The sequence below is a fragment of the Hypanus sabinus genome, chromosome 10, assembly GCF_030144855.1.
Source record: "Hypanus sabinus isolate sHypSab1 chromosome 10, sHypSab1.hap1, whole genome shotgun sequence".
In the NCBI taxonomy this organism is placed as follows: Eukaryota; Metazoa; Chordata; class Chondrichthyes; order Myliobatiformes; family Dasyatidae; genus Hypanus; species Hypanus sabinus.
Window position 1 is genome coordinate 49,993,157 of NC_082715.1, and position 13,094 is coordinate 50,006,250.

Below are 13,094 nucleotides of genomic sequence, written 5' to 3' on the forward strand. Positions count from 1 at the left end.
TCTTCATACTGAGTACAAGTTGCTGCGGTGTAATAAGCAATGACAATTGCACACAAGCTACTGAAAGTTTGAACTTCAGTCTTTGTTCAGTGGAATGGAGATCTGTAGTGACCAGATGCTGCTACATGGGCATTCAGGAGTGTGTACACAATTGCCTGTCAGCTCACACGTAAGACAAAATGGTGTGTGCCTCAACCACTAATTCCTCACTGGCCACCTTTGATCTTTATTGTTGAGTGTAGTTAACTCTTGGTCACCATATGGATAGTGTAGTTGTCCATGGTATTTTCGTGGCAAGTTATGGAAGTAGCCTCCTACGTAGATACTGCCGCTACCCAGTTTGGGACTCGGCCAGATTTGAACTCAGGACCATCTGCCTCCAAGTCCAGTGCTGATGCCACTCCACCACCGGTCTTCACCATCAGTCCTTACACCCATTGAATCTCCTTCTATCAAAACTCATAGAAACATTAAAATAGAAGCAGGAGCGAGCCACCATCCTTCAGGCCTGCATCACTATTCAAGATAATCACGTTGATCTTCTATCAAAATACCATATTCATGTACTCTCCCTCTAATTACTGATACCTTTTGTGTCTAGAGAACTATCGCAAGTAAATCCAATGATTTGGCCAATGCAGCAGAATGCCCCAGGTTCACCACACTCTGAAGCAACTTCCCCTTATCACAGTTCTAAATGTCTTATTCAGTATCCCAAGTCTCTCACTCCCCCCAAACTCAAGCAGGGAAACCCTGTCAGAATTTTGTATGTTGCACCCCGGTCCATCTCCATCTCCATCTCTCTCTCTCTCTCTCACACACACACACACACACACACACACACACACACACACACACACAAACACACACACACACACACACACACACACACACACACACACACACACAAACACACACACACACACACACACACACACACACACACACACACACACACACACACACACACACACCATCTCTACATCCCCACTCAAAATTTTGTATGTTTTCATCATGTAGCAGATATGGAAATAAATACATTTTAGTCACATCTGAATTACTTCATGATCAATATTCAAATCTTACAGTCAATTGGCCATAAACTGAATGTCAGCAAGTTTTCTTTGGAGAGATAGTAACTACTTTTCAGAGTGAATTATTCACTATTCTTCTGAATTGTTTTAATAATTTACTAACCAAAGGCTGAGAACACAATAACATTCTTGAACCATGAAGCTGTTTGCTCTCATATTGCTGGCACTGTGATTTATGAACCAAAGTGTCATAAAGTTCAATTAACTATACAAAGTTCATGATATTGAAAACTGCATTTTAATGTGTCCATATAACTCAACCGCCAGACAACTAACACATTTGCTGTCTGCAAAATGAACACTACTGGATTCTTAACCTTTTGTTTAGTAGTTTTGTTTGCAAATTGTGACACTTTGCTGGTAAGAATACACTACTGTCATAGTCAAATAGCTTTTATTGTTCTTTCACCACTTAAACAACTCTTTCTTCTTCCAGATCAAAGAGGTTCCTTCTAAAAATGGTAAGTATTATGATACTTTATCCTATTTCATTACAACTTATTCAAGAACATGTTGTTTTGTTAAAATTTAATGTATTCATTTCTAACCCATTAATCAGAATATGAAGCAGATGCTGAGGATTTGAGAGAGGACATCCTACAAATAAATGAAAGTAAGTTTTAAGAACTATTACATCTTCGAGCATTTTTCAAGTTAAGTGTTTTAAATTTACTGAGTATATCCTGCTGAATTACTCTGGATAATTGTAAATTGTATGCTTTGTTTCTTCATGTGTCATCGTCATTCAGCGTGCAGACTATCTTATAATATGTTTTTTATGTTATGTTTCTGATAGAATCCCAGAGGTTTTTGTTTCAAGGAGACATTGCAGTGGATGTAAGTATGACAAACATTAAGTTCTTTCAAAATAGGTTGATTTCTAGTTCTGTGCTTTCATCTTTCATGGACTATTGATTTCCTCAATCCATTTCAGCAAAAACGGAATGCCATTACAGATACAACAATGAGATGGACATTCCCTATTCCATATATTCTGACGGATAGCCTTGGTAACATTTTGTTTATAAAATTATTGAATAATCTGAAGGTATTTCAACTCTACGGTTAATGTCTTGATTCAAGCATATTATTGTGTCATCATTATCTTGATAATGCATATGGTTTGAAACATGACACTTTGAAATGTTTTCATTGATGACTTTAATGACTTATATTGGATAAGCTATTTGAAATCAAAAGTCAAATATTGTTCAATGAACAGATGAACAGTGCATCTTTTAACTTTATGGTCATTTAACATTTATATATTCAATGTTGTTTACTATAAGCATTTATAGTGGAATAATTTTTTGACCTAGAGTGAAAGGGAACTACTAGAGGACATGCCTTAGACTAGTGGGCAATCATTTGGGTTTATTAACTGCATTTAGTTACATTGAATTATAGGATTACAACCAACCAAGCTTAATATGCTCATTTGAAAATCCTCCATGCTATTTTCAGGAAAGTGTTTTTTTTACACCTGCCACAAAACAGGAGGAGGTGCACACTTTACTTTCAAAGCCCAAGTTCATCAAGTGCTGATTTTCTTTTTGTCTGATCAGATTTCCATCGTGCACATGTCTATTCATTTTTTAGAGCTGGTATTCCTCACTAAAAGGACAGATAATCCATTGGTTTGAAATCCAGTGTTTGAAAACATTTGCTAATTATATAACATAAACTATAAAAGTTATTCTAGAAATATTCCAAGAAATCTAAAGCATATGACTTCATATTGAAAAATCAAAAATCTGGAAAGTCTCAGCAAGAATGAAACAACATCAAAGTTTCAGTTCAGAACAATGTATCACTATGTGGATGCTACCTGGCCTAGTAAACATTTCCACCATTTATTCTACATTCAAATTTCAGCCAGAATCCTGCATGTAGTCTCAAAAGAAAATCAGATCAAACTCAGAACATTTTAAAGTAATTGAAAACGTTAGAACAAACATAAATAATTCACAAGAGGGCAGTTTACCTTATCCTTATGCTTTTCCTTAACAGAATCAGAATCATAAACACAAGATATTCTGTAGAAACTGGATATCTTGAGCAATACATACAAAATGCTGGTCATTTTGCTGACTTCAGCAAATCAGGTGGTACCGAAGGAGATGAATAAACTTGATCTCCCAGTGGAGTCCCATTTTAATTTGACCTCGCGTTCCCGTTCTGACATGTCTGTTCATGGCTTCCTCTACTGTCATGATGAGAGCAAAGTCAAGTTTGAGGAGCAAAACCTCATATTCTGCTTGGGAAGCTTCAACTGGATGGCACCAGCATTGAATTCTCCCCCCTCCCTCCTCCTCTCTTTTTCCATTCCCCACTCTATTTACCCTCTCAACTCTTCACATCTCCACACCTGCCCATCACTTCCCTCTGATTCCCCCCCCTTCTTCCCTTTCTTCCATGGTCCACGGAACTCTCCTGTTAAATTTCTTCTTCTTCAGTCTTTACCTCTATTACCTATCCCCTCTTAGCTTCTTATTTCATTCCCCCCACCACCACCTGTCCACCTTCCCACTCATGTGGTTAAGGCGTTGATCTAGTGATCTGAAGGTCGCTAGTTCGAGCCTCAGCTAAGTCAGTGCATTGTGTCTTTGAGCAGGGGACTTAACCACACATTGCTCTGCTTCTCACTCAGAAGAGCAGGGCAGATGGAATGCAATGTTTCAGTCCTGCTAAAACATTCCAGAATCTAGTAATTCTTGAAAAATCATTACTAGTGCCTCCACTATCTCTTTCAAAAGCCTGGGTTTTAGTCCAAATGGTCTAGGTGATTTACCTTCCTTCAGACCTTTCAGGTTCCCAAGTACCTTCTCCTTAGTAAAAACAACAATATTTACTTGTGCGCCCTGACATTCTCGAATTTCTTGCATTCTCCTAGTGTCTTCCATAGTGAAGACAGACAGACAGATAGACATACTTTATTGTTCCCAAGGGAAACTGGGTTTCGTTATAGCCAACGAAGTGTAGAAATATAGCAATATAAAACCATAAATAATTAAATAATAAAAAGTTAATCATGCCAGGTGGAAATAAGTCCAGGACCAGCCTATTGGTTCAGGGTGTCTGACACTCCGAGGGAGGAGTTGTAAAGTTTGATGGCCACAGGCAGGAATGACTTCCTATGATGCTCAGTGTTACATCTAGGTGGAATGAGTCTCTGGCTGAATGTACTCCTGTGTCTAACCAGTACATTATGGAGTGGATGGGAGACATTGTCCAAGATGGCATGCAACTTGGACAGCATCCTCTTTTCAGACACCACCATCAGAGAGTCCAGTTCCACCCCCACAACATCACTGGCCTTACGAATGAGTTTGTTGGTATCTGCTACCCTCAGCCTGCTGCCCCAGCACACAACAGCAAACATGATAGCACTGGCCACCACAGACTCGTAAAACATCCTCAGCATCATCCGGCAGATGTTAAAGGACCTCATTCTCCTCAGGAAGTAGAGACGGCTCTGACCCTTCTTGTAGACAGCCTCAGTGTTCTTTGACCAGTCCAGTTATTGTCAATTTGTATCCCCAGGTATCTGTAATCTTCCACCATGTCCACACTGACCCCTTGGATGGAAACAGGGGTCACCGGTGCCTTAACTCTCCTCAGGTCCACCACCAGCTCCCTAGTCTTTTTCACATTAAGCTGCAGATGATTCTGCTCACACCATGTGACAAAGTTTCCCACCGTAGCCCTGTACTCAGCCTCATCTCCCTTGCTGATGCATCCAACTATGGCAGAGTCATCAGAAAACTTCTGAAGATGGCAAGACTCTGTGCAGTCGTTGAAGTCCGAGGTGTAGATGGTGAAGAGAAAGGGAGACAGGACAGTTCCCTGTGGAGCCCCAGTGCTGCTGACCACTCTGTCTGACACACAGTGTTGCAAGCGCACATACTGTGGTCTGCTAGTCAGGTAATCAATAATCCATGACACCAGGGAAGCATCCACCTGCATCACTGTCAGCTTCTCACCCAGAAGAGCAGGGCGGATGGTGTTGAACGCATTGGAGAAGTCAAAAAACATGACCCTCACAGTGCTCGCCGGCTTGTCCAGGTGGGCGTAGACACGGTTCAGCGGGTAGACAATGGCATCCTCAACTCCTAGTCGGGGCTGGTAGGCGAACTGGAGGGGGACTAAGTGTGGCCTAACCATAGTCTGGAGCTGCTCCAGAACAAGTCCCTCCAGGACACAAAATACTCAAGTTCTTAAACAATCGACAATAGACAATAGGTGCAGAAGTAGACCATTTGGCCCTTTTAGCCTGCACCGCCATTTTGAGATCATGGCTGATCAACTACTATCAATACCCCATTCCTGCCTTGTCCCCATATCCCTTGATTCCCCTATCCATAAGATATCTATCTAGCTCCTTCTTGAAAGCATCCAGAGAATTGGCCTCCACTACCTTCCGAGGCAGTGCATTCCACACCTCCACAACTCTCTGGGAGAAGAAGTTTTTCCTTAACTCTGTCCTAAATGACCTAGCCCGTATTCTCAAACCATGCCCTCTGGTACTGGACTCTCCCAGCATCTGGAACATATTTCCTGCCTCTATCTTGTTCAATCCCTTAATAATCTTATATGTTTCAATCAGATCTCCTCTCAATCTCCTTAATTCCAGCATGTACAAGCCCACTCTTGCTAACCTCTCTGCGTAAGACAGTCCAGACATCCCAGGAATTAACCTCGTGAATCTACGCTGCACTTCCTCTGCAGCCAGGATGTCCTTCCTTTACCCTGGAGACCAAAACTGTACACAGTACTCCAGGTGTGGTCTCAACAGGCTCTGTACAAATGCAAGAGGATTTCCTTGCTCTTGTACTCAATTCCCTTTGTAATAAAGGCCAACATTCCATTAGCCTTCTTCACTGCCTGCTGCACTTGCTCATTCACCTTCAGTGACTGATGAACAAGGACTCCTAGATCTCTTTGTATTTCTCCCTTACCTAACTCTACACCGTTCAGATAATAATCTGCCTTCCTATTCTTACTCCCAAAGTGGATAACCTCACACTTATTTACATTAAACGTCATCTGCCAAGTATCTGCCCACTCACCCAGCCTATCCAAGTCACCCTGAATTCTCCTAACATCCTCATCACATGTCACACTGCCACCCAGCTTAGTATCATCCGCAAATTTGCTGATGTTATTTTCAATGCCTTCATCCAAATCATTGACGTAAATCGTAAACAGCTGTGGTCCCAATACCGAGCCCTGTGGCACCCCACTAGTCACCACCTGCCATTCCGAGAAACACCCATTCACCGCTACCCTTTGCTTTCTACCTGCAAACCAGTTTTCTATCCATATCAATGTCTTCCCCCCGATGCCCTGAGCTTGATTTTACCCACCAATCTCCTATGTGGGACCTTATCAAATGCCTTCTGAAAATCGAGGTACATTACATCCACTGGATCTCCCCCATCTAACTTCCTGATTACATCCTCGAAAAACTCCAACAGATTAGTCAAGCATGATTTACCCTTGGTAAATCCATGCTGGCTCGGCCCAATCCTATCACTGCTATCTAGATATGCCACTATTTCATCCTTAATAATGGACTCTAGCATCTTCCCCACCACCAATGTCAGGCTGACAGGTCAATTGTTCTCTGTTTTCTCCCTCCCTCCTTTCTTAAAAAGTGGGATAACATTAGCCATTCTCCAATCCTCTGGAACTGATCCTGAATCTAAGGAACATTGGAAAATGATTACCAATGCATCCGCAATTTCCAGGGCCACCTCCCTTAGTACCCTAGGATGCAGACCACCTGGACCTGGGGATTTGTCAGCCTTCAGTCCCATCAGTTTTCTCATCACCATTTCCTTCCTAATGTCAATCTGTTTCATTTCCTCTGTTACCCTATGTCCTTGGCCCATCCATACTTCTGGGAGATTGCTTGTGTCTTCCTTAGTGAAAACAGATCTAAAGTACTCATTAAATTCTTCTGCTGTTTCTCTGTTTCCCATAACAATTTCACCCAATTCATTCTTCAAGGGCCCAACATTGTTCTTAACTATCTTCTTTTTCTTCACATACCTAAAAAGGCTTTTGCTATCTTCCTTTATATTCCTGGCTAGCTTGCGTTCGTACCTCATTTTTTCTCCCTGTATTGTCTTTTTAGTTAAGTTCTGTTGTTCCTTAAAAACTTCCCAATCATCTGTCCTCCCACTCACCTTAGCTCTGTCATACTTCCTTTTCTTAATGCTATGCAATCTCTGACTTCCTTTGGCCCTTTGGCACTGTGGCCCCTTTCCCCCCTTTGAATCCTTCCTTCCCTGGGGGATGAACTAATTTTGCACCTTGTGCATTATTCCCAAGAATACCTGCCATTGCTGTTCCACTGTCTTTTTTGCTAGGCTATCCGTCCAGTCAACTTTGGCCAGCTCCTCCCTCATGGCTCCATAGTTTCCCCTGTTCAACTGCAACACTGACACCCCCGAGCTGCCCTTATCCTTCTCAAATTGCAGATAAAAACTTATCATATTATGATCACTACCTCCTAATGGCTCCTTTACTGCAAGATCGCTTATCAAATCCTGTTCATTACATAACACTAAATCCAGAATAGTCTTGTCCCTAGTCGGCTCTCGTACAAGCTGTTCCAAGAATGCATCCCGTAGGCACTCTACAAACTCCCTATCCTGTGGTCCAGCACCAACCTGATTCTCCCAGTTCACTTGCATGTTGAAATCCCCCATAACTACTGCGACATTACCTTTGCCACATGCCAATGTTAACTCCCTATTCAACTTGCACCCAATATCCATGCTAATGTTTGGTGGCCTATAGACAACACCCATTTGGGTCCTTTTGCCTTACTATTCCTCAGTTCTTCTGCCATTTCTTTATCATCCATTACTATCTCTGCAGCATCATTTTACAGCAGTCCAATATCCACTCTTGTCTCTTTGTTACTCTTATTTGAAAAAGCTTTTGGTATCCTGTTTTATATTAACTAGCTTCCCTTCGTATTTCATCTTTTCTCTCCTTATGGCTTTTTTGGTTTTTAAAAGCTTCCCAATCCTCTAACTTCCCACTAACTTTTGCTAAATTCTATGCCCCCTCTTTAGCTTTGGTGCTGTCTTTGACTTTCCTTGTCAGACATGATTGCCTCATCCTCCTGTTAAAATGCTTCTTCAGCTTTGGGATATATCTATCCTGCATTTCTGAATTGTTTCCGGAAACTCCAGCCACTGTTGTTCTGCTGTCATCCCTGCTGGTATCTCCTTCCAATCAACTTTGTTCAGCTTCTCTCTCACGCCTCTGTAATTCCCTTTAGTCCACTGTTGTGCTGATAAAGCTGACCATATCTTTCCCACTCAAATTGTGGGGTGAATTCTAACATATTATGATCACTGCTTCCAAATAGTTATTTTACGTTAAGCTCCCAAGTCAGATTTGGTTTATTACACAACACCCAATCAAGAATTGCCTTTCACACTAGTGGGCTGAACCACAAGTTGTTCTAAAATGCTATCTCATAGGCATTCTATAAATTCCGTCTCTTGGAATCCAGCACCAACTTGATTTTACTAATCTACCAGCATATTGAAAATCCCTCATTACTATCAAAATATTGCCCCTTTACATACCTTTTGTATCTTCCATGTAATTTGTATGCCACATCCTGGCTACTATTTGGAGGCCTGTAAATCAGGCTCTTTTACACCTGCAGTTTCTTAACTCTACTCACAAGGATTCAACACTTTCAGATCCTACGTCACCTCTTTCTCAGGATTTGATTATATTTTTTACCTACAGAGCTACCCCACTTCCTCTGCCTACCTACCTGTCCTTTTGATGTTAAGTGTATTCTTAGATGTTAAGCTCCCAACTATGATCTTCTTTCAGCCATGACTCAGTGATGCCCACAACATCATAACTGCAATGTCCAATTTTAATTCATAATTAACAATGAGAAGAGGGAATGTCCCAATGAGTGAGGGTGAGGCTCAGTAAGCTTCTTTCCAGTTGCTGGGCTGTCTGCAGAGCCCAGTCACAGAGCACAACCAGATATAAAATGTCAGTGAGTTTATTTCAGCATATGCTCAGGAATCAAAAGACACTGCGGTCTCTTACTGAGAAATTCCTCCAGTATGCAACTGTTAGGAAAATCCAGCAAAATTTTGCTCAAGATCTCATAAGCATACCATAGTAGTGTTGGGCATTATGCATTTTCAGGTACATTTTGCATTGCTTTTAACCTCTACAGACTGAGAGATTCATAGTTCTTCATTTGGGAAATGTAATTAGTGTTGTTTTATTGTGTGAAATTATTTCAAATGAATTGTTTCAGTTTTGATTTTCAGAGCTAAATGCCAAGGGTGTCATCTTACATGCATTTGAGCAGTATCGTTTAAAGTCATGTGTTGATTTTAAACCGTATGAAGGAGAGACAACTTTCCTATCTTTCAAAAAGTTAGATGGGTATGTATAAAATCAAACAATTGTACTACATTTTGAAAGTAAATTAAAAAAACTGATGTACTTTATACACAAAGACAAATTTATTTTGTGCACTATTAATCTGCAGATGGGAATGTTGTGCAAAGTACTTGGTGTTTGTGAAAACAGAGACGCAAACATTATTTCTCCCATTAGTAATGTTGGAAATATGACAGATCCATAGTGTAAATTTAATATTTCTAGCATCTCCAGCATTTTGATTTTTCCTTGATCCCCATTGTCTTTTACCTTAACTTAGACCATAAGACCAGACGATATAAGAACAGAATTGAGTCCTTAGGCCTATCAAGTCTGCTCCACCATCTCATCATGGCTGATCTATTTTCCTCTCAGCCCCAATCTTCTGCCTTCTCCCCATATCTCTACATGCCCTGACCAATCAGGATTCTATCAACCTCTCTCTAAGATACACCCAGTGACTTGGCCTCCACAACCACCTTTGGTAACGAATTCCATAGAATCACCACTCACTGGCTGAAGAAATTCCTCCTTATCTCCATTCTAAGTGGACATCCCTCTATTGTGAAACCGTGTCCTTTGGTCTTAGACTGCCCCACCATAGGAAGTATCCTCACTAAATCCACTCAATTGAGGCCTTTCAACATTCGATAGGCTTCAATAATTTTGTCCCTCATTCTTCCAAATTCCAGTAAGTACAGGCCCAGAACCATCAAACCCTTCTCATACAACAAGCCTTTAAATCCTGAAATCATTTTCATGCATCTCCTTTTAATCCTCTCCAATGTCGACATATCCTTTCTTAAACAAGGAGGCCAAAACTGCTCACAATACTCCAAGTGAGGCATTGTCACTTCCTTATAAAGCCTCAGCATTACATCCTTGCTTTTATATTCTAGTGCTCTCAAAATGACTGCTAACATTGCATTTGCATTCTCACCACTGACTCAACCTGCAAATTAAACTTTTGTGAATCCTAAGTCTGTTTGCACCTCAGAGTTTTGAATTTTCTCTCCATTTAGAAAATAGTCTATACTATTGCTTCTTCCACCAAAGCGCATAACCGTTCACTTCTCACAACTGTATTCCTTCTTCCACTTCTTTGCCCCTTGTCCAAATCTTTCTGTAGCCTTGCTGTTTCCTCAACACTACCTGCCCCTCCGTCTGTCTTTGTAACATCTGAAAATTTGGCCACAAAACCATCAATTCCATCATCCAAATCATTGACATATGACATAAACAGAAGAGGTACAACACAGACCCCTGTGGAACACCACTAGTCTGAAACTACATCCTTAACATACAACTCCAATATCTTCTGAACCACAGAGATCAGACTAACTGGCCAAGAAAATTCCTTTCTGCTGTCATTCTCCCTTCTTGAAGAGTGGAGTGACATTTTCAGTCTCCAGAACCATGGCGGACTCTACTGATACTTAAAAATCATTATGAATGCTTCCACAATCTCTTCAGCCACCTCTTTCAGAACCCTGGTGTGTAGTCCATCTAGTCCAGGTGACTTATTCCCCCTCAGACCTTTCAGTTTTCCAAGCACCTTGTCCCTAGTAATGGCAACTTCACTTCCTTCTTCCCCCGACACTCTCAAACTTGCATCATACTGCTAATATCTTCCACAGTAAAGGCTGATGCAAAATACTAACTCAGTTCATCCATCACTTCCACACCCCTGTTACTACATGTCTAGCATCATTTTCCAGCAGTACGATATCCACTCTCACCTTTCTTTTACACTTTATATATTTGAAGGAACGATTGGTATCCTCTTTAATATTATTGGCTAGCTTACCTTTGTATTCTCTCTTTTTCTTCTTTATGGACTTTCTGGTTGTCATCTACTGGTTTTTAAAAGCTTCCCAATCCTTTAACTTCCCACTAATCTTTTATGTTTGCTTTGACTTAGTATCATAGTGAAATAAAGGGAATTACAGAGACATGAGAGAGAAGCTTGCCCAGGTGGATTGGAGGTACTGGCAGGGATAGCGCAGAACAGAGATGGCTGACGTTTTTCGGAACAATTCACAAGGTGCAGGGTAGATATGGCCCACAGAAGAAATTCTTAAATGGCAGGGGTAGGCAACTGTGGCTGACAAGGGTAAGAGCTGTGTAAAAGCCAAGGAATGAGCATATAAGGTAGCAAAAGTCAGTGGCGAGTTGGACCACTGTAAAATGAGGCTGGTGAGGTACTAATGGGGGACAAAGAAAAGGCAGATGTTCTTCATGGGTACCTTGCATCTGTCTTCACTGTGGAAGACACTAGCAGTGTGCCAGAGGTTCATGAGTGTCAGGGAGCTGGAGTGAGTGCCATTGCTATTACAAAGAAAAAAGTGCTAGGCAAACTCAAAGGTCTTAAGGTGGATAAGTTACCTGGACCAGATGGACTACATTCCAGAGTCCTGAGAGAGATTGCTGAAGAGATAATAGATGCATTAGTCATAATCTTTCAAGAATCACTTTGATTCCCGCTTGGTCCCAGAGGACTGGAAAATTGCAAATGTCACTCTGCTCTTTAAGAAGGGAGGAAGGCAAAAGAAAGGAAATTATAGGCCAGTGAGCCTAACCTCAGTGTTTGGGAATGTGTTCATTATTATGGATGAGTTTTCGGAGACTAATGAAAAAATAAGTCAAAGTCAGTATGGTTTCTGTGAAGGGAAATCTTGCCTGACAACTCTGTTAGAATTCTTCAAGGAATTAACAAGCAGGGTGGACAAGAAAGAAGCTGTGGATGTCATTTACTTGGATTATCAGAAGGCGTTTGATAAGGTGCCACACACGAGGCTGCTTAACAAAATAAAATCCTATGGCATTTCAGGAAAGATACTAGCATGGGAAGAGGAATGGTTGACAGTCAGGAAGCAGTGAGTGGGAATAATAGGGGCCTTTTCTGGTTGGCTGCCAGTGACTAGTGATGTTCCTCGGGGGTTAGTATTAGAACTGCTACTTTTCACATTGTTTGTAAATGATTTAAATAATGGAATTGATGGCTTTGTGACAAAGTTTGTAGATGTGATGCACCATCAGTAACTCTCGGAGACGTGAGGCGAGATATAGGCTTTTATTGGCTGGAAGAAAGAACAAGCAGCAATTGACCACCACACTACATCCTGGAGACTGAGGAAGGGGCTGTGTCTCCAATTGCCTTTATACAGGGGTCTGTGGGAGGAGCCACAGGAGCAGTCAGCAGGGGGGCGGGGTGTGTCCAGGCAGGTATATGTAGTTCACCACAAGATGATATGAAGATAGGTGGAGGGGTAGGTAGTGCTGAGGAAGCAATGCGATTGCAGCAAGACTTAGACGAATTGGAAGAATAAGCAAAAAAGTGGCAGATGGAGTACCATACAATTGGGAAATGTATGATAATGCATTTTGGTAAAATAAATAATAGTGCCTTCTGTTATCTAAAATGGGGAGAAAATTCAAACAGCAGAGGTGCAGAGGGATTTAGGGACTTGTGCAAGACTCCGAGAAGGTTAATTTACAGGTTGAGCAAAGAAGACACTACTTTCTTTCAAGGGGAATAGAATATTTGGAGAGGTATAA

General features: G+C 41.3%; 1 protein-coding gene across 1 annotated transcript in view; it reads left to right on the forward strand.

The window, feature by feature from the left end:
• Nucleotides 1-1,315: 1,315 nt before the first annotated feature.
• The window catches only part of LOC132400650 (meprin A subunit alpha-like), a 32,564-nt gene continuing 20,785 nt past the window's right edge, over nucleotides 1,316-13,094 (forward strand). Inside the window, exons 1-6 of the mRNA XM_059981831.1 lie at nucleotides 1,316-1,454; nucleotides 1,531-1,555; nucleotides 1,654-1,707; nucleotides 1,891-1,931; nucleotides 2,029-2,104; nucleotides 9,422-9,539. Of these exons, the coding sequence (XP_059837814.1) occupies nucleotides 1,389-1,454; nucleotides 1,531-1,555; nucleotides 1,654-1,707; nucleotides 1,891-1,931; nucleotides 2,029-2,104; nucleotides 9,422-9,539 (380 nt within the window). The 5' untranslated portion in view covers nucleotides 1,316-1,388. The remainder of the gene's footprint in view (nucleotides 1,455-1,530; nucleotides 1,556-1,653; nucleotides 1,708-1,890; nucleotides 1,932-2,028; nucleotides 2,105-9,421; nucleotides 9,540-13,094) is intronic.